The 25,149-nt window shown below is 42.6% G+C and overlaps 1 protein-coding gene and 1 long non-coding RNA gene across 8 annotated transcripts; one reads left to right on the top strand and one right to left on the bottom strand.

The window, feature by feature from the left end:
• Positions 1 to 338: 338 nt before the first annotated feature.
• LOC117068796 lies at positions 339 to 7,277 on the bottom strand. 4 transcript variants are annotated; one of them, XR_004431237.1, is made up of 4 exons: positions 6,651 to 7,277; positions 3,103 to 3,219; positions 2,391 to 2,488; positions 339 to 757 (listed from the first exon to the last, which is right to left on the bottom strand). It is a non-coding gene; the product is annotated as an uncharacterized LOC117068796 (long non-coding RNA). The 4 variants fall into 4 exon arrangements; XR_004431236.1 differs by having other exon boundaries at positions 7,060 to 7,277; XR_004431235.1 differs by having other exon boundaries at positions 6,784 to 7,053.
• Positions 7,278 to 7,296: 19 nt separating this feature from the next.
• OSER1 (oxidative stress responsive serine rich 1) lies at positions 7,297 to 22,187 on the top strand. 4 transcript variants are annotated; one of them, XM_033186471.1, is made up of 4 exons: positions 7,297 to 7,440; positions 11,159 to 11,276; positions 14,768 to 14,881; positions 20,960 to 22,183. In XM_033186471.1, exons 2-4 carry the CDS (start codon positions 11,200 to 11,202, stop codon positions 21,645 to 21,647), a joined length of 879 nt encoding a protein of 292 aa, XP_033042362.1. In that variant the 5' UTR covers positions 7,297 to 7,440; positions 11,159 to 11,199; the 3' UTR covers positions 21,648 to 22,183. The 4 variants fall into 4 exon arrangements, with proteins under 4 accessions (XP_033042362.1, XP_033042365.1, XP_033042363.1 ...); XM_033186474.1 differs by having other exon boundaries at positions 7,330 to 7,440; positions 11,159 to 11,288; XM_033186472.1 differs by lacking the exon at positions 7,297 to 7,440 and adding an exon at positions 9,346 to 9,367 and having other exon boundaries at positions 20,960 to 22,187.
• The last annotated feature ends 2,962 nt before the right edge of the window (positions 22,188 to 25,149 follow it).

Raw genomic sequence — 25,149 nt, 5'->3', positions numbered from 1 at the left:
CACAGGGCATGCTGTCAAGCTTTGGGATTTCTGCCAATCTGACAGGTTAAAAATGGTATCTCTGCATACTTTCAATAAGCACTTCTCTTTGAAGACTGAGACTGAGCACCTTTTCATACGTTTAAGGGCTATTTGTATTTCTTTTGCTGTGAACCATCTGTTCGTGTCCTGTGCTCACTTTCTCTATTTGGCTGCTGCTGCAGAAGTCCTTAACCAGTCGTTTGTGGCTTTCTCAGAGGAAGGGAGGAAGGGCTGTCTTTTGACTCAGATAAGGTTAAGAATTGTAGGGAAAAGAACAGCTCACCCTAACCTGACACCTATTTTGTGGTATACATAGAGATGTTTAAGTTTTAAAAACTTTTAATTGAAGTTTAGTTATACACACACAAAAATGTACATATACTACATTACAGCACACACTCCTATAACCAACATCGGATCAAGGAACAACATTACTAGCACCCCAGAAGCCCCTCTCAACACTCCCAATCCTTACCATGTGGAGATTCTTCTGCAGCGTTATTTCTTGATTCTATTCTAAAGGCAAGTGATCCACAAATCCAGGGTCTTCCACAGTTTTGAAGCCACGGTGAAGGGCTTTACCATTGGTAAGGAAAGAGGCCCTGCGGTCCTAGGGCTCCCTCTGCTGGTGATCAGCAGCTACCCGGAGCTCTGAGGATTGACTGGAGTCTTGGAAATCAAATCGGCACACTGGCGCATGGCTGAGGTATCACAGAGTCCTCCTTCACTCTCCATCCTGTTAACATTTCGGGAAAGCAACTATCAAAACAATAGACCACACTAGCTTGGGGGCTATGAAGAGAATGACAAGAAAGAGCAGCGAATTCCCGCTTCCCAAACCTTGCCTATTCCCCACCCACAAAAACAGGAGGCTGTTGTGAAAGGTCCTGCTGCTCAAATCAACTGTCAAAGGCATCGACAGTCCCCAGTCACGTTTCTAGAAAGCTAGTAGACAACTGGAATTATTTGCTGAGATGACTGACTGACTGATGGACTCCCTGGCTCCTGTGCTAGGTACAGAGATACAAAATGCAGCTCCTATTCAGGTGGACTGCATGCGAAGTCCCACGGGACAATGGCGTTGGGCCATTTAACCCACACAGGGGAGCAGGGGTTGAGGGAGGGAAAGTCAACGTCATAGGTTCTTCTTGCCCTCCAGAAATTTAGAATCTAGCAGGAGACACAAGAAATGTTTGGATAAAGGGCTGAAAATAAGTTCAGGAGGGACCTGAAGAAGCTCCAGGTGAAATGTTACTGTGGTCCTAGAAACAGGGAGGGGACCTGAGCTGACAAAGTCGACGGGTGGTAGACAGAGGAGCTGGAGGCTCTTCAGTTGTAGGGAGGGGCAACATGCCCAGAGAAGCCAACAGGCCGACAGTGGACTCTCATGGTAGAAGAAAGTGGGGAGGATCACCACCACTGAGGCAGGTCCTTAGGGTTGTGGGTCCAGGAACTCCATTTTTGTCAGGGTACCCAGAGCCAAACAAATTCAAGGGGATGGACCGTCTGTTGACTGAAGGTCTATAAGCCAGGTGCAGCATATTCATCTGCAGAAGGGACTGTGTCCTTCCCACAGGTGGAATGCTTGTTTGCCTTCCAGGGCTCCCTTGTTTCTTTCCTCCGATTATTTCCCACCCTCTCCTTAAGGGTCGTGTCCTTTCCTGTGGCTTCAATGGCCACCTGTATGCAAACTCCACAGTCTTTACTTCCAGTCCCCACTTCCCATGTGAGCTTCAGAACCATGTATCTTCCTGCCTGCTGGACACCTCCACACGGCTGCGCCACGGATCTCTCAGGTTCACTGTGTCCAAACTGAGTTAATTTAGAGAAATATCAGCACAGAGAGGCAGTGACAACACAGATTATACCAGGTTGCCTGGGTTCAAATTTTAGCTCCGCCACTTGTTAGCTGTTGTGACCTCAGCGAGTTACTACTCTTTGCTTCAGTTTCCTCATCTGGAAGATGACGGTGATAATGGTAATCTCATAGGATTGTGGTGATAACTAAAATGAGTCTTCTGATACATAGGAAGAGCTACGAAAGTATCAGCTCTTATATGCTGGGTGCAGTGGCTCAAGCCTACAGTCCCACCACTGTGGGAGGCTGAGGCGGGCAGATCACTTGAGGCCAGGAGTCCAAGACCAGCCTGGCCAACATGGCAAAACCCTGTCTCCACCAAAAAAAAAAAAAAAAAATTAGCCAGGCATGGTGGCACACGGGGGTGACTGAGGCAGGAGAATCATTTGAATTAGGGAAGTGGAGGTTGCAGTGAGCAAGACTGCACCACTGCACTCCGGCCTTGGCAACAGAGCAAGACTCTGTCTCAAAAAAGAAAGAAAGAAAGAATAAAAGAAAGTATTAGCGTTACTATGATTCTCCATTTAAATGTTCTTCCTCTGCTCACTGTCAGCTGGATTCAACAGAGTTTAATTGAGATGGGCACCAATATCCATTCAGTTGCTCAAGCTGGAAAGCAAAGTATCATTGTCAGCTTTCTCTCACTGCCCATCCTGTTCATAGTCAGTCTCTCCCTGAGGCCTGATCTACACAACTTTTCAATCGGCTCACTTGTTCTCCATACTTAGGGCCACCTGCCCCTTTGATCACCATCATCGCAGGCCTGGATCACCATGCCGGCTCACGCTGAAACCAGCCATCCTTCTAAAATAAATCCAGTCATTTCTTTCCATAGCTCCTACAGTTCTTAGAAGGAGAAACCTCAGGATAAATCCCTTGCCGCAGCCTTTGGGACCTGATTCCTGCTTTCATCTGCACTTGAAATTTGTATGTTCAAAACCAAACCCTCCCACTCCCCAAACCTTAGTCTTCTTTAGTGAAGGGGGCCACCTACTGGCTTGGCTCAGGCCAGACATCTCTGCTCAGCAGGCTGCCGAGCCCTGCTGGTCTCACCATCCTTCAGCCATGGTTCCCATTCTGGTCTTCCCTCAGATTATTTTGAGTGTCTTCTAACTGGTCTCTCTTACATTCCCCACTCTCTCCATCTACTTTCTAAGAGTCTACTAGAATGATATAAATTGCTACTAAAAATAAAAAAATTAGCAGAGCATGGTGGTGCTCACCTGTAATCCCAGCTACTCAGGAGGCTGAGGCACGAGAATCAGTTGAACCTGGGTGGCGGAGGTTACAGTGAGCCAAGATTGTGCCATTTCACTCCAGTCTGGGTGACAGAGCGAGACCTCAAAAAAAAAAAAAAAAAGTTTCAATAGTTTCTGGCACACAACACTCAATGCCTTCCTTTAACAAGTAATTACTGAGCGCCAACTACGTGCCACATAGAGTTCAGGCCCTGGGGATACACGGTATTTTCATCAATTCCAAGACACCATCATTTAAAGACTCACCGCTTACTGTAGGTACAAGAAAGAAAAAAAAAATACTACCAACTAAACTAGAACACACTGGCGATTATAAGACACATCTAGATGTTCTAACTGCTATTAATAAATTGTGGGAAAATGTGCATCTTTGATTCAACAGAAATAGTGACTAAAAAAAGACACAAAGTCCCTGTCCTCGGGTAGCTTCTATTCTAGTGACAGGACCAAAAAATAACTATACATTGTCAGGTAGTGATAAGTGCTAAGATAAAGCAGTGTAAAGGGATACAGAGGGAAGGGGGTGCTGGGGAAGCCAGAGAAGACCCCCCTGGGGAGCTGATATGAGCAGAGACTTTGAATGACGAGATGAACTGTGGGTAAACAATGCTCCAGGAGGGGAAACATCACGTACAAAAGATCTGAGATCTGAGAGGGAAATATGCCTGCTGGGTTCAAACATATGCAAAGGAAGTGTAGCTGGAACAATCCTAGGCCCTGGGTAGCCAATTTCCTCAAGTCCAGTGGTATTTTCCAGGTGAAGGCAAGTATCCCTGGTCTAGCTGGGTACATACAGGAGGTGAAGGTGGGGAGGCTAAGAAAAGCAGTGTAACTCAGCGATCAGCAGGGTGGATAGCCAGACTGCCTAGATTGGAATCCCCGTTCTGCCACTTACAAGCTATGTAACCTTGGACAAGTTATCTAACTATTCTGAGCCTAGTTTCCTCAGCTGTAAAAAAGACACCATAAAAGTACATTTCACAAATTGGTTATGAAAATTACATGAGCTAACAATTTGTAATCAAGACAAATAATCATTATCACTACCTTCTATCCCAAAGTCATTTTCATTTTCATTTTAACTGATTAATTAATTAATTTATTTATTTTTTGAGACAGGGTCTTGCTCTGTAGCCCAGGCTGGAGTGCCATGGCATGCTCTCGGCTCACTGCAACCTCCACCTCCTGGGTTCAAGTGCTTCTCATGCCTCAGCCTCCAGAGAAGCCAGGATTACAGGCATGCGCTACCACTCCCGGCTAATTTTTGTATTTTTGTTTATTTATTTTTTTTTAGGAGAGATGGGGTTTCACCATGTTAGCCAGGCTGGTCTTGAACTCTTGATTTCAGGTGATCCACCCGCCTCAGCCTCCCAAAGTGCTAAGATTACAGGCGTGAGCCACCACGCCTGGCCTACCCCAAGTCATTAAGAAAAGTATATCGAGGTAAGAAATAAATTAATTTGAGTCTTAAAACATAAGAACAAAATATTTTCCAGATTACCAACTGGTAGGATGGCAGTCACATTGTTAGGGATATAATTTTCTTTATTACTTTGAACTTGGCTTCTCCAAAGTTACTTTTTAAGAGAAACTATTATCTTCCTATATAAATTGTTCTTACAGTATAAATTCATGGAATTCTCTCCTACTAAAGTATGTACAAGACATTTGTAACAAGAAGGAAGCACTATTAGAGTAATTTTACATCTACCACAGCTTTTTAATTAAATGGCATTACCATGTGCATTAATACAAAGTTGATTTCTTGAATATAAAGTCCACACACAAATTCAGGCTTTTTTCCCATGGTTAAAAAGACCCGGAATTGCTGGTATAGGACACTGATCTGGCTTTTTGTTCACTCAGATCCACCCCATTTTGTTGCTTTTCTATCTCATTCCAAGTCATGATGTACCACACCGTGAGCCAATCCTACCTATAATGACTTAAAACTTCAGGCCACGTCAGGTGTGTGAGTTAACAGGCTTCGGTATTCACAAGAGGTTCTCATCTTCCAAGTACTCCCTGAGTAATGAGTCACATTCTTGGAAAGCATCTAATGCTTAATGATGGAGATGTGCTTACACAAAATGAAATATTGTAACTTTTTAGTTTTTAGTATTTAATATAATTAGGGATGGAAAGCAGGTAAAATGAGAATTCACCAAAACTATATTTAGCACCTACTAACCCCCAGCAACTGTGCTAAGCTCTGGGAACTCAGTCAGGATTCAGACAATTCTTTACCCTCAATGATATATGAGATTTTTTTTTTTTTTTTTTTTGACAGTTTTGCTTTGTTGGCCAGGCTGGAGTGCAGTGGCGCAATCTCCGGCTCACTGCAACCTCTGCCTCCAGGCTTCAAGAGATTCTCCTGCTTCAGCCTCCCGAGTAGCTGGGATTGCAGGTGCATGCGCCACCACGCCCGGCTAACTTTTTGTATTTTCAGTAGAGACGGGGTTTCGCCCTGTTGGCCAGGCTGGTCTCAAACTCCTGACCTCAAGTGATCCACCCGCCTTGGCCTCCCAAAGTGCTGGGATTACAGGTGTGAGCAACCGTGCCCGGCCTTCTCAAGGATATATGAGATTTTATCTGAAGTTATATTTTGAAGTGGCAGCTTAAAAAGATGTATTTGGTCTTGATACATTTCACTTGGCAAGGTCTGAGAAACTAAAATGCATCATATTTCCCGCTTTTTCTTTTCCGAGATGTTGAGAAGGGCAGTTTAAATACTGACTTACCAGCACTGTGAGACAAAGGACAAACGGGCTAGAACAAGTTATCTAATCTCTAATATAATCTAATGCTATCTAATTAGCATCATAAGGTTACAATGAACAGTTTTCTTTCATCCCGTCAGTTACTGAACCTCTGGTATGAACGTCGAGAATTTAAAATGTTTTACCCAGGGCCAACTTCATGCTTCACGTTTAACAACGTTATACAATAAATTGTTAGATGTCATGTACAGACATAGGCCAGGCATTCCAAAGACTGGCTGCAGTTAAGCTGGACACAGTTAAACTATCTTCGGCAGCCTATCTAGTCAGTTGACTACAACTAAGGTATTGGGGAATGAGGGTGGATGGGGCCAGTTTTGGTTCAGAGAAAAACCCTCACTCTAGGGGTGGGCCACAATCAACGCCAGCCAACTCTATTGAGCAAAATCATCTGTTCTCATGAAGCTTTGAGAAGTGCAGACGTGGAGCTGGAGACTGGCAGGCGAGGAGAGGCACAGCTAGATTAGCAGAACCAGTCCTGGTGATGAAGCGGGTGGCAGCTGTTGCACAGATCACCTTTTCCCGCCTGCCATCTGAGCAACATTCAGAATCAGAAAAATGTAAAGAACCCTAAAATTCATCTCCTTTGGTGAACTGCCTAAATCTTTCTGCAAAATTTGGTGTGTAGGTGCATTTCTTTGGCAAGAGGGTCTACAGTTCTTACCAGATTCTCAAAGGAGTCTACGCCTGAAAACACGAGATTCACCGATAAGATTCAACTTCCTCACTTACTAGATGGAAAACTGAGAGGCCCAGAGGAGGAAAAGCAGTTGCCTCAAGATAAACACAGCGATATCAAAACCGAGGCATTTCAATTCAGTTCTAATTCCGGCTTCACACTATTGACCCTGGCCACGTCCAATACCTCTTCGCTTCTCTGCAGGCCCTGAAAGATCACCAGGAGGCGAGGGTTGGTGTCCGAGTCCTGTAGAGGTCGCAGGCAGTCCAGATTCTAGCATCACAGAAACTCTGGCCAAGCGCTCAGCCGGGTATTGGCTGCCATAAAGACCCCCGCACGTCCTCGTCCCCGCCCCGCGGAATTCCGCTGCATAGGTGACTCCAGGTAGAGGACCAAGCACCAGGAGATGCCGGGGCGCTGGAGGCAGAGGACGACTGCGAAGAATGACACCTATTCACTCACCTGACAGAGAGGAGGAAGCAGGCACGCCCCAAAAGCTGGTCCGGAGCAAATCCACTTCACTGGGAGGAGGCAACCGAAGAATAACAGGAAATTACGTAAGGCGCACGTGCTTCCGAGGGGGGCGGGTGCGGGGCGTTCGAGAGGCGCGGCCCCCGCTCTGCGCCTGCGCAGCCGTCCCCTGCCGCGCTGCCGAGTCACCGGGGTGGGAGGAGCATGAGTAGGGGGCGGGGTGCATGCCGGAGTGCGCAGGCGCAATGCGACTCCCGAGGCGCGGGCCGCCCACTTGGCTGGTTTGGATCCGGGTCAGTCCGGCGCCGAGATTCGGGAGAGACGCTCTGAACTGACTGCACCGCATCACCGGAGCGCCCCAGCTGCGAGGCGGTAAGTGCCCTGACGTGACGGGGAGGGGCCGCAGCATAGCGTCTCGGCCTGCACAGCCGGTCTGGCCGCGGGCGGTTTTGCCCGGGCCCGCCCGCCTTGGGTCGCGTCGTCTCCCGACGCCTCCTGCCTGGGCCGGGCCTGGGCCTCTCCGCGCCCCCTTATCCGCCGCGGCCTGTGCCTGCTGGAGCGCCGAACTCCGCGCTATCTCCCCTTCCCGCCTTCCTGTTCTCCCGCAGACCCCGCCCCGCTCCTGCGCCGTCTCCCGCCCAGCGACAGCTTCTCCTTTTCGTCCTCCTTGGCCGCCCTTTGCCCCTTCCCGCCCTTTCCCTCTCGCCTCGGAGCCCGGTTCTCGTTGGCTACCGCTTCGGCCCCACTCCTTTCTTCTTCCGCATCCCTTGTGCCTCGCTCCGACTCCAGCCTCTCGTTCTGACCCCGGGAATCTCTCGAGGAGCGCAACTTTCCAGCTGGAGACCCCGGGCGGGCAGAGCCCCTGGACAGCTCCCTGCTCGGCGTTGTCCTCACACTCCAAGCCCCGTCCGTACTCTGGGTTCTGACCAGGAATTTTCTCCGTTCATGTTTAACCGCGACAGGCACAGACTCTGGGTGAAAAGAAAGAACTTCGTGCTTTGGCTGCAGCAGTGCGAGTGTAAAGGGATGAGTGGGTTGCACGGAGAGGTGTGAATGTGCTTTTTGTCCTGGGGGCCGATTGTTTCTTCTCGGTCTAGTTTGCCTCTTCGAGTTGCTGGACAGGGTTTTCTTCCCCCTACTCTACGCTTCCTGGTGGTCTGGGAGTTTCGAAATCTTTAACGTTGTGATAACAACGCTTACCCGCGCCATCCCTTGATCGTTCTTAGGTCTTCTCCGGCGTGGAAATGTAGACCTAGACTTGAGATTCAATGAGGTCTTGGTTAAAACGGCAAGATAGAAGTAAGATTGTGACTCATCCATTTCGTTGAAAGAGAAAACCAGGAATTTGTCCTTTTGATGGAGGAACTTAGAATAACTGTAATTTTTGTAAGGTTGTGGAAAATCCGAGGCACAGTTAAATTGCCCGGTTTGATTTGACTTAACGTGAAGTAAGTTCGAATAGGCTTTTTAAAGTTTCATCGCTTTGGATATTGTTCAACTTAAAAGAGTTCACTGCAGTTAAAACGCCAAGACTGTCTCCCACAAATTTGATGTCAATGAAGAAGGGCAAGCCAATTGTATCTGTTGTCCGGAGTTAGTTGTACAGCCCTTTCTTTGAGTGAATGTGGATCTGGGGATGCAGAGGAGCATAATGAGCCTTTTATAATTACAAAGATGCTCTTTTCTGGCTCTTAAGGTTGTGCCTAACGCTCACCTTTGCTTTTGGCTAAAATAACTGAGAAAAAAGGTGAGTAGTTAAAAATGCTGGAAGTCTGAAAATCGTTTAGACAGAACTTCATTCCTGAAGTTTTAGTCTGTAGTCAGATTTTAATTCTGGCCTGTTTTGGTTTTTAGATGATAGATCTTTTAGTGTGTCAACAGGAATGTAAAGTTTGTATTAACATCTAGGGTGATCACCTGCCATGCTATTAAGTCAGCATTGTATAATTAAAAGTTACATATATGGGTTCAGAGCCTGTTAGCACAGTGTTATATTGTAAGCTCTTGGAGGGCAGGAATGAGATTCTTCTAGTCCTTACAGAAATGGAGTTTCGACTTCTATCCCTAGCATTCATTCTGGTGCCATGCACGTGGTAGGAATTCTGTAAATATTTGTGAACGAAATGAATTTCTGCCTGTATGATTCAGCAGTGTATACTTAAATGTGACGTGTACATAAATGCTGACTAATTTCCAGAGAGGGCGAAAGAGGACTTGTGTGGGGTCTGCGGGTTGGGGAGATTGGCTCAGATGATTTATTAACTCGGTAAGGGCTGAACATTGACTAACGGATCATAAGGTAATTGAGGAACACTATAAGTCAAACTTCAATTTAGTTCTACCAGCAGGAAGAATTTGTTTACAACCTACAGTAGTACTCTTTTAGATGATGTGAAGCTTTGAAAATATTGAAATAAGTGATTGCTCACCTCTCCCCCCAGGTATATAGGAATTGATTGTGTATTTGGAGGGATCCTACCCTAAATTGAGAAGTAGGGACTAGTGAAGCATGGGATTGTGTGGATAATGTTTCTTCATGTTTATGTACTTAAATAAACCAGCAAAATAGAGAATGTATTTAAAATTTTTTGTGTGTCCCAAGAAGTTGAAGTGCAGGCTGGCTGAATTCTTTTTTTTTTTTTTAGTAGCTGAATTCTTTTGAGACTGTTTTCAGTGTTCCCCAGAGACCTCTGCCTAAAATACCTTAACTTCTGCAAATAAATAAATAAGTAAAGTGAAAAGTCCTGATTCCTTGCCTCTTTATTTTGCGCTGGTACTACAATAATAGAATGGTTACATTATATGAGACATGATGACACCTTGACCTTTGGAATATTAGAGGTCTCACAATAACTTCAGAGCCACCCTGAGAAGAGCAGATACGAATCAGAGAGGACCCAAGGCCTGGTGGAGAGGCACTACTCCCTCTGAGAATGCCTAAGGGGGGTGGGGGCGGGTTGGGGGGATGGTAACAGCTTAGAAATAAAGAGGTGAAGTGAATCTTTTGCTTCAAATATCCTCTATTTCTGTTTTTTCCTGTGGTACTTTTTTTTTCTTTCTTTCTGATGGTCTCTGATATGTGCACAGATGCTGCTTTGCTTAATTTTTATTCAGGATTTGGTACTAATAACCCTGAGTGAAAAAATAATTTGGAGACTAGATTCAAGGGTTTTTTAACAGACTTCTTTGTTGTGTTTCTTGTTGCTTCGGTTGGTTCTTCATCTCCCTTTCTCTGTTTAAAATATAAAAATCAGGTTGAAAATATGGAGGACTTTGGTTAGTCAAACTAGTTAAGAGATCATTTAATGGTGCATCTACACAATAGTCATTTCTATTTTTTTTCTTTACTTTCAACCTTTAGGCTAAAGAAAAGTTTTTTGTTTTTTTTTCTTTTTCCACTAATGTGCACAATAATTTTTTGTGGGGTTTATAGTTCATTTATTTTCTTTCTTGTTTAACAATTAATTATACTATTCCAGGCTATGAAGGAAAACACAAATGGAAGTATCAACCTTACTGGTAGAGTGTATTTATAATTCAGCTTTCACAGTGGTAATGCCTGGTTCTCTAAAACATATCTTCCTGAACATAGCTGTCTGGGTCAGGATTGCTCTAGAGAAATACTATCATGTGTCATGAAAGTTATACTTAACTAGGGTTAGGCCAGACAAATACTCAGTGTCATTTTAAAGAATCAGAGTGCTGTGATTTGAGCTATTCCCTTTTATTTCTGATGTCATTTTGTTCATAGATTTCTAGACCAACTGGGGAGATTCCCCTGTTAAAATGTATGTATACTGAAACGTAGATTTCAGATCATCTAGTTTCCAAAATTGTGTAATAGGATATTGGCATCAAGTATGTGAATAGTTTATATTCTGTCATAGTACATATCCATTTTTGGTATCATTTCATTTGTTTCCCCTTAAAACCTATAGTCTCCAGTTATCTACACTGAAACTTCCTTTTTGAAATAAAAATTTGCTTTTTTTTTTCTAACAGTAAAGGTAACAGAAATGTAAAATCTTAAAAAAAGGTATACTTTTGATCCCATCTGTTTTTACTTTGCTCACTTTATTTTCTTTTTTAGTGTTAACAGGAACATCGATAAGTAGTGTAAAAACTTGCACAATGAAATCCGAGGCCAAGGATGGAGAGGAGGAGAGTCTACAGACTGCTTTCAAGAAATTAAGAGTGGATGCATCAGGGTAATTAAATATGTAATACATTATTTGGAATTATTTGTTTACTCATTCAAAATAGTCTCTTCTCCTTAAAAAGCTCTTCCTCTTTTAAAATTTCTCATTATTGAAAGGAGATATAAATGCTAATAGTGCAATACAACATCCTTCCAGATTCTGCACAGTATTGTTTTAGTTTAAAAAAAAAAAACCCTTTGGTTAAATTTGAAAAGTAGCAGTTCATTTGCCCTCCTAGGTTGGGTGTTTTGGTTTTCGTTCACTTTGAGGAGGGCTTCCCCCCACCTCTTTTGAATAAAAGATTATCAAGTGGTGTCCCATCAGGGATTTTATCATACATCTCAAGAGAATCACAATATTTTTCACTAAAAGTGGATTGGCTCAATAGAAATCTATGAAGACATTGTAGATTTCATGGTCTGTGATTGCTGAGTCTATCACTATGGAAACCTCTATTCAGTAGGGTTCTGTCACTGAGATCAATAACCTTGGACCCTTTGGCCAAACTAATTAGTGTACCTGCATACCAGCTGCTGTCTGAATGTTCATGTTTCACCCTTTGCAGAATGTTCTGTGTAAGACTCTTCTCACCCCAATTCTTTCTCCCAGGCCAAAAGAAACCAACATTTTTAATGGATATAAGAATTTCTTTTCATGAATGGAAACTAAACCCTGGAAGCTCAGAGTAGAACACCCACAAGTAATAATAATCATCATTAATGTTTATTGTTTACTTCCTGTGCCCTAAACACCGGGTTAAGTACTTTGTGCACATTATTTAATCCTCACTACCACCTTAGTACATGGATACTACTGTCATTTCAGTTTACAGAGGAGACTCACACAAATTAAATTACTTGCTAAAAGTCACATTGGTAAAAGTTGCAGAGCCAGGATCTGAACCTAGACAGCCTGTCTCTAGAACCTCTGCTCTTAACCATCCTTTATGTGGTACCTTGAAGACAATATGAAGAAATGCATGCAGTAGCTAGCACAAAGTAACAACTAGATGTTAATTGTTATAGCCACCTGCCTGTTGCTAGTACTATTTTTGGCCTATCAAATTAAAAGGTTTATGCTGATAGATTTGCACAGTAGATATTATAGGTGCTCATATTTGCTTCCATGATAGTTCAAAAACATATCTTTCCTCTTGATGGTTTTCTAATGTGGTTGTCTTGCCAGTTTGTATCAGTAATTTGATAAATCGTCTTGGGAAACAGAAGCAAAGCAGAGAAGCAGATAGTTCCAGATTGTGGCTGCAGTGTATCCTTTGTGATTTCTTATATAGGAATAATTTTTTTAAATCAGGAAAATACTAGGAATGTGTACACACAGTTATACATATAAATCTCTTAGTGTGTAAATTTATATAAGTAACTCTTGATACACAGACTTCTTTCCTGATGTTTTAAAAGAAGTTGAAATGTAAAATAAAGCCAGGCTGGGCATGATGGCTCACGCCTGTAATTCCAGCACTTTGGGAGGCCGAGGTGAGCACATCACTTGAGCTCAGGAGTTTAACACCAGCCTTGGCAACGTGGCAAAACCCTGTCTCTGCAAAAAAACCAAAAAATTGGCGTGGTGGTGCATGCCTGTACTCCCAGCTGCTCTGTAGGCTGAGGTGGAAGGATCAGTTGAGCCCAGGAGGTGGAGGTTGGAGTGAGCCGAGATCGTGCCACTGCACTCCAGCCTGCGCAACAGAGCGAGACCTTGTCTCAAAAAAAAAAAGGGTAAAATTAAGCCATTTTGGTATCCCTAAAAATTACTTAGAACATTATTTAAAAATTTTTCAAAATATATGGTCAAAAATCATGTATTTGTAAAACCAAATGCTGCATGTTCTTACTTAGAAGTGGGAGCTAAGCATTGAACACACATGGACATGGGAACAGCAGACACTGCTGACTACTGGAGTGGGGAGGCCAGGAGCAGAATGTGGGTGGAAAAGCTACCTATAGAGTACTGCGCTCACTACCTGGGTCCAGTATGCCCATGAACAGTCCTACACATGTACCACCTGTATCTGAAATAAAAGCTGAAATTAAAAAAAATTATATATTTGTAGCATATGTTCTGCCTTGAGTAAAATTATAAGGGAAGGAGAACATTTGAGAAAACAAAGTAAGAGAAGGGGTGAGTCATTAGCATGACTAAGCAGAATAAGACTTGTGTAGTAGTGTATCATACATTCTAGTTGTTTTATATTGTTGCCAGTTTACAAATGGGACATCTGAGGATTGACTCATAAACTAACCAAGCCTTGCCAGGAATTTAGCATGATCCCGTTCAACAGGTTTTGACTCCTTAATGGTATTTGTCTTATTAGGACAAATCTCTATATAGATATAAATTGATATATATAACAAAACAGTATTCTGTTTATCTGACTATAATATAATACATGCTTATAATAGAAAAACTTACGAAAACAAAACAGGATAAAAATGGAAGTAAAAATCACAGTTTACCATAACCACTGTTAACACCTATATCACTGGTTCATGATAGCCTATACTTATTTTACCTAGTTGAGATCATAATAATATGTATAGGTGTTTAACCATGCTGCTTTCTCCTTACAAGCATTCCCCTATATCATTAAAAGTTCTTTGTACACTTAATTTCTAATAAATTCCCAACATTTTACTGTATAGGTGTGCCATAATTTAGAAATACAGTATTTTTTTCTATTACATATTATTCCCAGTTACTTTTTACTTTCAATTATGTTTCATTGAACATCCTTTCATTTTAGTAGATTAATGTCTCTTTCTAAAGAATTTTGTCAGCACCATAGCATCTATAGTAGGAGGGGTGTGTGTGTGTGTGTGTGTGTGTGTGTGTGTATGTATGTTTACGTGTCTTGAAAAAGTCTGGAAGGATTTCCACCAATGTTCAATGTTGGTAGTCTCTGGGTTGTGAGGTTATGGATGATTCTGTTCTTCTTGCCTTTAGATTTTTTTCATGTTCTTTACTGGGAACCCGTATTATCTGTATAATTTTAAACCACAAGGATTTAACTCTGATTAATATTTCAAGTTTATTAGTTGCAAAAGTTAGAATATTTTTCTAAAAGTTGCGTAATATTTGAAAATGTATTCAGTGTTAAGTTAGATGGAGTCTCCTAAAGTTTTCGCTTCTAAACTTAGTTCCATGACTCTGGTTTGCCTGCGTAAGATAAATGGTCAGTGTCATTAGCATTCTCTGACCGTAAGGCCTGATCTGCCCCAGGGAAACAGCCTGAAAGTCTATTTATATCCTGCTGCTGGGTACACTTAACAGTCATTCTTCGGCTTATGATTTTGCAGCCATGGGCTTTTAGGGATCCTCTAAATTTGGTTTTGAAGGAAAATGTACACTAAAAGCTGAGCAATTTTTGAGAAACCCAAACTGGAAAAAAATAATGTGTGAAAAAAATTGTATTTGAGTTAGTGAGAACAATATGTTCTCCTCGTTTTATAGTTTTTTGTAGCCGTAAACTTTGTTCTTGTCTTCAGGTCCATAGCATCTCTGTCTGTTGGAGAAGGCACAGGTGTCAGAGCACCAGTCAGAACAGCAACAGATGATACCAAACCTAAAACCACATGTGCATCTAAAGACAGTTGGCACGGGTAAGAGCTTCTTATTGAAATGATTTTCATTCCAATATTATAAAATATTATTGGATTTTCCTTCCTGAGTGTCCAGAAAAGAGTAGGTTATGATATAGAACCTAAGACCCAGTGATTAGAGAAGGACCTATTCCTTCTTTTGCTGAATTTGCTGAGACTTTCTTTTTGGCCTGGTCCGTATTCAATTTTTACAAATATTCTATGTCTATTTGAGAAGATTGGTACTTCTCTCATTATTCTTGGATTCTATGTCCATTAAATCAGGCTTTTAAATGTGTTATTTGAGCCTTTTTTTCAATTTTTTAGTTAACTCGACTTACAAATAATAGAGATGTATGTTGAAATCTACCCCATGGAAGTGAATTTGTCTATTTTCCCTTTAAATTCTATGTTTTTGCTTTATGTATCTTGACATTATTTTGTTGGATTTATATAGCATAGGTTTTGAATGTTTTCCTCCTGGTGAATTGAAACTTTTATTATGCAGTGACATTCTTTTTTTTTTTTTTTTTTTTTTTTTTGAGACGGAGTCTTGCTCTGTCACCCAGGCTGGAGTGCAGTGGCCGGATCTCAGCTCACTGCAAGCTCCGCCTCCCGGGTTTACGCCATTCTCCTGCCTCAGCCTCCCGAGTAGCTGGGACTACAGGCGCCCGCCACCTCGCCCGGCTAGTTTTTTGTATTTTTAGTAGAGACGGGGTTTCACCGTGTTAGCCAGGATGGTCTCAATCTCCTGACCTCGTGATCCGCCCTCCTTGGCCTCCCAAAGTGCTGGGATTACAGGCTTGAGCCACCGCGCCCGGCCTGTAGTGACATTCTTAATCCTTCATAATGGCTTTTGTCTTAAAGTTTTCTTCTAGTGAGTGTTTCCCTTGTTTGTCTTTTTCTTTTTTTTTTTTTTTTTTAAGACGGAGTCTTGTTCTTGCTCTGTCACACAGACTGGAGTGCAGTGTCACAGTCTCAGCTCACTGCACCCTCCGCCTCACCGATTTGAGCAATTCTCCTGCCTTGGCCTCCCAGGTAGCTGGGGTTACAGGTGCCCGCCACCATGCCCAGTTAATTTTTGTATTTTTAGTAGAGACAGAGTTTCATCACGTTGGCCTGGCTAGTCTCAAACCTCTGACCTCAGGTGATCTGACCACCTCGGCCTCCCAAAGTGCTGGGATTATAGGTGTGAGCCACCACACCCAGCTTTCTACTCTTTCAAGCATTCTGTGTTCCTGTATTTTAGCTGTTTCATATAAATATCATATGACTAGGTTTTATTTTTTTCTGTTTTATTCAATGTGATCAGTTTTTTTTTTTAACTGCTGGGTTTAGTGCATTTACGTTTATTTGATTATTGATATCTTCAGAAGTGATTCTGCCATTTTACTTTATTTGTCCTGCTTTTTTATGTTTTTCTTTCCTTTTTTTTCCCCACCTTCTCCTTGTTTCCTTTCCAATTGTTTAAAAACAATTGTTTGCAAGGATTTTGTTTGTTCTTTTCCTCTAGTGGTTTGGAAATGGCACACTTTATTTCTATTCTTTCAGTAGTTGTTAGCCTTGATTTTGCCATGTGTGCTTTTAACAAAGACAAAAATTAATGGTATTTTAGCCCTTCTCCTCAGAACCCCTTTCCTCTGATCTCCTGACTTCCATGATGTAGTTGCCCAGTATTTTAGTTGTGTTACTTATTTTTAATCTCACAAACTAGGTTTTATTATTATTAAGCAGACAGTGTTTATTTAGATTTTTCTACTTGTTTGTAACTTGTTTTCTCACCATACTTTCACCTCAGACCTCCCATATGCAATCACTTACTTTTTTCCTAAAGTAGTTTCTTCAGTGAAGGTTTATTGCTAGTAAATAGGACCTCTGCATTGTATAACTCCATATAAATACATTTGAAAGGGCCCCTGATGTTAAATAACGTCATGTCCTATTGGTAAGTAACAATCATCTGTATCCGTGGGGGATCGATTCCAGGTCCTCCCCACTCACACACCCCTCTCAATACCAAAATCTGAGGATGCTTATGTCTCTTAGACAGAATGGTGTAGTATTTGCTTACAACCTGTGCTCATTTTTCTGTATACTTTAAACCATCTCTAGAGTACTTATAATAGCTACCACAGTGCTTACACAGCACTTCACTCACACAGACTCGACGTAGTGCTCAGAGCACAGCAAATTCAATGTTTCCTTTTTGGAACTTGGTGGAAGGGATGTTTTCAGTCTGCTGCTAGTTGAATCCACAGGTGTAGAATCCATGGATACAGAAGACCGACTGTACTTTGCTCTCATTTATCTGAAAATGTCTTTATTTCGTCCTTGTTTTTGAAAGATAGAGTTGATATACTTGACATTATATTTCTAGATTGACAGGTATTTTCTCTTGGCACTTAAATGAGGTATAGTTGATTGTCTTCTGGTTTCATTACATTGATATTGAAAAGCATACCTTCAATCCAATTGTTATTAATTTGGAAATAATCTTTCTAGTCTCTGGCTGCTTTTAAGATCTGCCTGTTGTCTTTGCTATTCTATAGTTTTGCTACAGAGTGTCTCTATGTGGATTTCTTTTTATCCTGCTCTGGTGTATTTCCTGTGTTCATAGATTCTCTTATCAAATCAGAAAATTTCTCAGTCATTGTGTCTATGAAAATCACTTGTCCTCTGTTCTCTGTATTCATTTCTTCAGAAATTCAGACTTACTCTGTCATCTTTTTTATTTTTTATTTAATTTTTTTTTTGAGACGGAGTTTCGCTCTGTCGCCCAGGCTGGAGTGCAGTGGCCGGATCTCAGCTCACTGCAAGCTCCGCCTCCCGGGTTCACGCCATTCTCCTGCCTCAGCCTCCCGAGTAGCTGGGACTACAGGCGCCCGCCACCTCGCCCGGCTAGTTTTCTGTGTTTTTTTAGTAGAGACGGGGTTTCACTGTGTTAGCCAGGATGGTCTCGATCTCCTGACCTCGTGATCCGCCCGTCTCGGCCTCCCAAAGTGCTGGTGATTACAGGCTTGAGCCACCGCGCCCGGCCATCTCTCTTAATTTTTACATTTTTCCAAATCCTTGTCTCTGTACTGCCTTTTAGGTCAGGGGTTGGCAAACTTTTTTTTGTAAAGCACCATATGGGAAATTTTTTAGGCATTGGAGGCCAAGAAGCAAAATTCCGAGGATATTAATAAGTGCTTAAATAAGAGAGAAAACTCCTACTCTATCTACCCTGTTTGCCTGGGGTTGGCCGTCCTGGCTGGTGGACACATTTTGTCTTCAGTTGCTGAGACAGTCGCAGGATAGAGTGACTAGCCTGAAAGGAGAACCTTGTGGAATGGGTGGGTAGCATGTAGTGCCAGGGTCAGTTCTACTCTGTTCCAGTGAGGCTCAGATCCCAGCGTGCTCTTTTCTCCTCCAGAGATCCCAGCACTGGTTGAAGTCTTGAACTGAGATTCTGCCTCTCAGTGATCAGCAGTTGCCAACAGTAGAGACCCAACATGTAGATGTTAGCCAGTGTGGGCGCTGGACAGTGGTGCATCGTGTCCACTGGCCAGGAAGGTGGGAAGGGAGCATAGGGACAGGGGAGGATCCTCTAGCCTGGTCTGTGGCTCACAGTGCTAGCCCACTGGAGCAATGTCCACAAGCTGTACAAAAACAGGCAGGGAGCCAGATTTGACCCACAGGCTGTAATTTGCTGGACCCTGTTACAAATAATTCAGATTTATTTTCCAGTCAGGTAATTCTTTCTTTAGCTGTGTGTACAAGTCCCCCCTTATCCATAGGGGATATGTTCCAAGAACTCCAGTGGACACCTGAAACTGCAGACAATGTCAAACCCATTTGCCATCAATCAGAACACGTTTTTGTTCATGTCTTCCACCCACACATTTAATGCCTTTTCTATCTTAACTAAGGACTTACATGCACTGTGGCTGTAACTTTTGCATTTGAAGTGCAACAGTAAGTCTATCACAAATTTGTTTTTCCTTCTTCACAATTTGTCAGACAGGAGATTCGTTCTTACTGTACATCTTAGCAACCTCAGTATGTGTTTTGTTTCTTTCCTTATTAAGTCAAGAACTTTCACCTTTTCTCTTAAAGAAAGCTGTCTTAGTTCATTTTCTATTGCTGTAACTGAACACCTGAGACTGGGTAATTTTTTTTTTTTTTTTTGAGACGGAGTCTCGCTCTGTCGCCCGGGCTGGAGTGCAGTGGCCGGATCTCAGCTCACTGCAAGCTCCGCCTCCTGGGTTTACGCCATTCTCCTGCCTCAGCCTCCCGAGTAGCTGGGACTACAGGCGCCCGCCACCTCGCCCGGCTAGTTTTTTGTATTTTTTAGTAGAGACGGGGTTTCACTGTGTTAGCCAGGATGGTCTCGATCTCCTGACCTCGTGATCCGCCCTCCTTGGCCTCCCAAAGTGCTGGGATTACAGGCTTGAGCCACGGCGCCTGGCCAAGACTGGGTAATTTTTAAAGAGACTTCTTATATTTCTGGAAGCTGGGAAGTGTAAGAGCATGGCACCAGCATCTGGTGAGTGTATCATTGCTGCATCATAACATGGGGAAGGATATCACATGGCAAGGAGCTCGTGAGAAGTAGCCAAACAGGCTTTTTTTTTTTTTTTTTTGAGACAGAGTCTGGCTCTGTCGCCCAGGCTGGAGTGCAGTGGCGGCTCACTGCAAGCTCCGCCTCCCGGGTTTACGCCATTCTCCTGCCTCAGCCTCCCAAGTAGCTGGGACTACAGGCGCCCGCCATCTCGCCCGGCTAATTTTTTGTATTTTTTAGTAGAGACGGGGTTTCACCGTGTTAGCCAGGATGGTCTCGATCTCCTGACCTCAAACCGGCTTTTATAACAGAGCCGTTCTTGTGATAACTGTCCCTCTCCCTCACTAACCTTTTAATTCATTAATCTGTGGATGGATTAATCCATTCTTGAAGGCAGAGCCCTTGTGACCCAATCACCCCCAAAAGTCTCAGCACTGATGCGTTCGGGACCAAGTTTACAACACATGAACTTGTGGGTGACACATTCTAACCACAGCAGAAGCACTTTGTGGCTTTTCTTGGTATACCCAAACTGCTAGCATCACTACTCTTGCACTTTGGGGCCATTGTTAAGTAAAATAAGAGTTACTTGAACAGAAGCACTGCAGTACCATGATAGTTGATCTAATAACCAAGAGAGCTACTAAATGACTAATGGGTAAGTAGCATATACAGTGTGGATACCCTGGATGAAGGGCCGATTCACATCCCAGGTGGGACGGAGCAGGATGGTGCAAGATTTCGTCATGCCACTCACAGTGGGGCGCAATGTAAAACTTACAAATTGTTTATTTCTGGAATTTTTTATTTAATATTTTCAGACCATGGTTGACTGCAGGTAACTGAAACTGTAGAAAGTGAAACCATGGATAAAATGGGACTACTGTGTTCTGTTTAGCTCATTCATTTTGTTTAATTCCAAATAAAACATTTTTTTTTTAGTGTCCTGTTTGGTTCTTGCCTCTAATTCACTTAGCAGTTTTGAGTATCTTTTCACTCAGTTCTTTATTTAAATGTTTCATGAATAGTTACCTTACATAGTGTGTCCAGTAATTCCTAGTATCTGAAAACCTCAGGGATTGTAAATATTGTTAGTTTTTTGGTTTTAATTGATTGGCTGTTACCAATGATAGAAATGAATCAAAAATCTATTTAATAGTAATGGCATAATGATCATTTGTAACGTTAGCCTCACAGTGGTTCTGACGCTGCTATATTCAGGTTTAGGGCACAATATTTAGACTTTACGGGATTGGTTTCAGTTGTCTGTTTGAGGTGTTTCCCTCAGACTCACTGGTCAAAGGCTCCCAAGGTGTTCTATCCCAAATGTTTGGCCCAAGTGATTCAGTTAAAAAATACCATTATCTCACCTGGTTGTAGAAGTTTTTGAGACACAAAGACTTAGGCAGCATGGAAATGGAGGCAGGTGCATCTCTTGTGGGAAATTTATGAGCTTAGACTTGTAAATCTGACGGGAGGTAAATTTCCTATTATCATAAAGAATCTGTTTAGGACAGCTCTGTATCCCAGCTTCTTCTTGTATATATTTTTCCTCTTAGGTCTACAAGGAAGTCTTCACGAGGAGCAGTGAGAACTCAGCGTCGTCGACGTTCTAAGTCTCCTGTCCTTCATCCTCCAAAGTTTATACATTGCAGTACAATAGCATCTTCTTCCAACAGTCAACTGAAGCACAAAAGCCAGACTGACTCACCTGATGGCAGCAGTGGGCTGGGAATTTCAACCCCGAAAGAGTTCAGTGCAGGAGAAAGCTCTACTTCTCTCGATGCTAATCACACAGGGGCAGTCGTTGAGCCTTTGAGAACTTCCGTTCCAAGGCTCCCATCAGAGAGTAAGAAGGAAGACTCCTCTGACGCTACCCAAGTCTCCCAAGCAAGTCTCAAAGCCAGTGATCTCTCTGACTTTCAGTCCGTTTCCAAGCTAAACCAGGGCAAGCCATGCACATGCATAGGCAAGGAATGCCAGTGTAAGAGATGGCATGATATGGAAGTGTATTCCTTTTCAGGTCTGCAGAGTGTCCCTCCCTTGGCTCCAGAACGAAGATCCACACTTGAGGACTACTCTCAGTCGCTGCATGCCAGAACTCTGTCTGGCTCTCCCCGATCCTGTTCTGAGCAAGCTCGAGTCTTTGTGGATGATGTGACCATAGAGGACCTATCAGGCTACATGGAGTATTACTTGTATATTCCCAAGAAAATGTCCCACATGGCAGAAATGATGTACACCTGATAGCAAGAAGCTAATTCATATGCTTTAAACCAATGAAGGCTTGTCAAAGAGATTTAGTTAATGGCAGACCTTGTGGCCACTTTGTGTGAGAAGACATCTCTTTCTGCTCACTGTGCTTGCAATAAAAACTTTACTTGGCATCTCAGTTAATCTTCATTCTTTAAACTTACTCTTTGAGTTCTTCCATACACTTCCAAGGCAAGCAGATCAAAGAAAAATTTAGAAATGTTCCTGGGGGATGAAGAAACCGTAATTACTTGAGACTGGCAGCAGTGGGTAAAAGCCTTTGTAAAACAGTGCATTTTTCAGATTTGTTTAAGGTTTGGTAGCCAAGGAAAGTAAAATGTGATTTTGTAACTGCACTAAACATTTGTCATGCTGTAGTTGCCAGCCCAGAATATTAGAAGTGACAAGACTGATTTAAACCATCTCTGATTTAATGCAAGATTTATTGTGTCTATAAAGATTTCTCATGTTATTGTTAAGCCAGAGATCTAAGGTTTAGATTCAATTTGAATAAACTAGCTGGCCTGCCCTCTATTGTTTGAGAGAGTTATTAACCATCACTAAAGAAGCCCCTGCTGGTGCTGTTCATCCTGAGACATGTTACATACAGTTACTCAAGCAGCTTGGAATGGGCTGCTTCAGTTGGAGGGAGGAGGTGTAATATTTGAAACTAGTGTGTGTCTTCACCATCTCCAGCATTTTAAGTATATGGCGTGTTTTTTTGTTATTAGTTGTAATACAGGTCTCATACCTCAGTTTCGGATGTTCTAGATGGTTACCTCTTTGAGCTGCCCTGTCACCCCAGCAACCCCAAAAGAGAATTTTGTAAATTCTGTATCCCACAGATTTGGTCAACCATTTCAAAATTCCCTCCAGTTTGGTAAAAAAAAAATCTGTCTTCGGTTTCAGCTGGATGATGAATCCTTGTTTTTCAGGTGGCTCCAAAAAGAATGTTGCATGTGTTCAGACCATCCTAAGCAGAGCCACCAAATTTAGTGACAGTGTCTAGTCATGTTAGCAATAATGTTAACAGAAGCTTTTGTTTAAATTACAAAATACATTTATACTGTTTACTAAAACATTGTGCTGGCTGTCTGGTTGATTCATGATAATGGGATGTGGGCTTCAACAAATAGGTGATTTGTTCTTGGGGGAGAGGGGAAGGGTGTTTACTAGAAAAACCCTGGCCGGGGGCGCAGTGGCTCAAGCCTGTAATCCCAGCACTTTGGGAGGCCGAGACGGGTGGATCACGAGGTCAGGAGATCGAGACCATCCTGGCTAACACGGTGAAACCCCATCTCTACTAAAAATACAAAAAGCCGGGCGAGGTGGCGGGCGCCTGTAGTCCCAGCTACTCGGGAGGCTGAGGCAGGAGAATGGCGTGAACCCGGGAGGCGGAGCTTGCAGTGAGCTGAGATCTGGCCACTGCACTCCAGCCTGGGTGACAGAGCAAGACTCCGTCTCAAAAAAAAAGAAAAGAAAAAAACCCTAAGCTTAAGTAGTGGGAGTCCTCTGCTGGTCATTGGTTTAGTGTGGATTTAGTGACATCTGAAGGCTGTGGTTAAAGGGAGGGAGCAAAATACCTTATCACAGCTCTAGAAGCTGTGACATATTTCCTAATAATGGTGACAGAAGGTGCACTAGTTAGTATATCTAAGGCAGAAATTCTCAGACTTTTTGTAAGCACCTCCTTTACACTGACAAATTCAGGACCTAAAAGGTTTTGTTACAGTCTCCAAAAGGATATATCTTAATGTTTACCATATTAGAAATTTAAGATAATTTTAAAATATTTAATTCATTACAAGCTAACAATTTCTGAATGAAAAATAGCTTTTCCAAAACAACAAAATATTAGAAGAGTGGCATTGTTCTATCTTTTTGCAAATCTTTTTTAATGTTTGGCTTAATTAGAAGACATTCTCATATGTTTCTGCATTCAGTCTCTGGGATATCGCATATTGTGTGGTCTCTGGCAAACTTTTGTACACTTGTGAGTATGAATGTGAAAAAGGCAACTACAGGTTGAATATTGCTTACATGGAATACTTGGGACCAGAAGTGTTTTCGGATCTCAGAATTTTTTTAGATTTTGAAAGATTAGCATTACATGCTTACCAGTTCAGCTTCCGTAATCCTAAAAGCCAAACTGCTCCAATAAGCAGGTCCTTTGATCCTCATGTCAGTGCTCAGAAAGTTCTAGATTTTGACGCATTTCAGATGAGGGAACGTCAACCTGTAATGTTTTAGTACTATGAAAATAATGTTGACCTCAGATTTCCTGAAAGGGCATCAGGGACTCCCAGGGATTCCCACACCAAAATTTAAGCTTCTGGTTGTAAAGGTACCACCCTGCTTTCACCTCCACAACTAATGTTTTGGCTCACCTTTAAAAAACAACAAAAACTGGGCCGGGCGCGGTGGCTCACGCCTGTAATCCCAGCACTTTGGGAGGCCGAGGCGGGCGGATCATGAGGTCAAGAGATCGAGACTGTCCTGGCTAACACAGTGAAACCTGTCTCTACTAAAAATGCAAAAAATTACCTGGGTGTGGTGGCGGGTGCCTGTAGTCCCAGCTACTCAGGAGGTTGAGGCAGGAGAATGGTGTGAACCCAGGAGGCGGAGCTTGCAGTGAGCCGAGATCACACCACTGCACTCCAGCCTGGGTGACAGAGCGAGTCTCTGTCTCAAAAATAAAATAAAAGCTGGAGAGGAGTGGAGCTGTTGTAATTAAGTAGTGAGCTATTCAAGTTCATCTTAAGTGGGCTTAACATGTTCTTTGAATTAAGACGAGTTCTTAAGCCTTTAAATCCCTTTTAGTTTGCTTTTCAAGCCAGCGGTCTGGTTATTTGCTTAGTGCTGTATGTTAGTGCAGCAATCACCAGAGAATGATGATACGTATGTTTTTCATACGAAGGTGTTAGGGGTGTAAGGATTGAAAAAGGCAGAGTTCCAATGACCTACTAACTCAAAATCCAGCTTGGATGAAAGTTTAGTCATTCCCGATTTGTGGGAATAAGCTGTAAGTTATCTACATCTCAGCAAAATCTTCCTCAAAACATGAATCTTGAAGTTAAAAATTACTCTGCTCAGACCCAATTGGGCCAACTTTAACATCAGGGTCCCTTTCTTTTGTGAATGCGACTTACCAAACGAATCTCCTTTCTCTCATACATCTAGGAACATGGATTTGGTTTGTGGATTGAGGGATTAAGTCTCACTCTGATGTTCCAAAAAAGTAACATCCTGATTTCCACATGGCTTTATTGAACAAGTTTTCATTGAATGTTCATTCATTCATTCAATGAATATGGAGTGCTTACAACACACGAGGGACACTGTACTAGAGCCTGGGAATCGTACAGTAAGCAGAGTAATATCCTTGTCCTCAGTGGAGAAAGGTGATGAACATCTAAGTTGTATGGAGAGAAGAATAATTAGGAGATAGGAAGGGGTAGGCTACCGATAGGGTTGCTATTTGGGGTGAGCAGAGAAG

Source organism: Trachypithecus francoisi, unplaced genomic scaffold, assembly GCF_009764315.1.
Source record: "Trachypithecus francoisi isolate TF-2019V2 unplaced genomic scaffold, Tfra_2.0 Lachesis_group21, whole genome shotgun sequence".
In the NCBI taxonomy this organism is placed as follows: Eukaryota; Metazoa; Chordata; class Mammalia; order Primates; family Cercopithecidae; genus Trachypithecus; species Trachypithecus francoisi.
This window is presented reverse-complemented; position numbering and strand designations above follow the sequence as displayed.

Excerpts from the sequence above, each read along its gene's own strand:
- OSER1 (XM_033186472.1), top strand. The coding sequence starts at position 11,200 with ATGAAATCCGAGGCCAAGGATGGAGAGGAGGAGAGTCTACAGACTGCT. Across the intron at positions 11,277-14,767 it reads TTAAGAGTGGATGCATCAGG|GTCCATAGCATCTCTGTCTG; the intron begins GTAATTAAATAT and ends TCTTGTCTTCAG. Across the intron at positions 14,882-20,959 it reads TCTAAAGACAGTTGGCACGG|GTCTACAAGGAAGTCTTCAC; the intron begins GTAAGAGCTTCT and ends TTTTCCTCTTAG.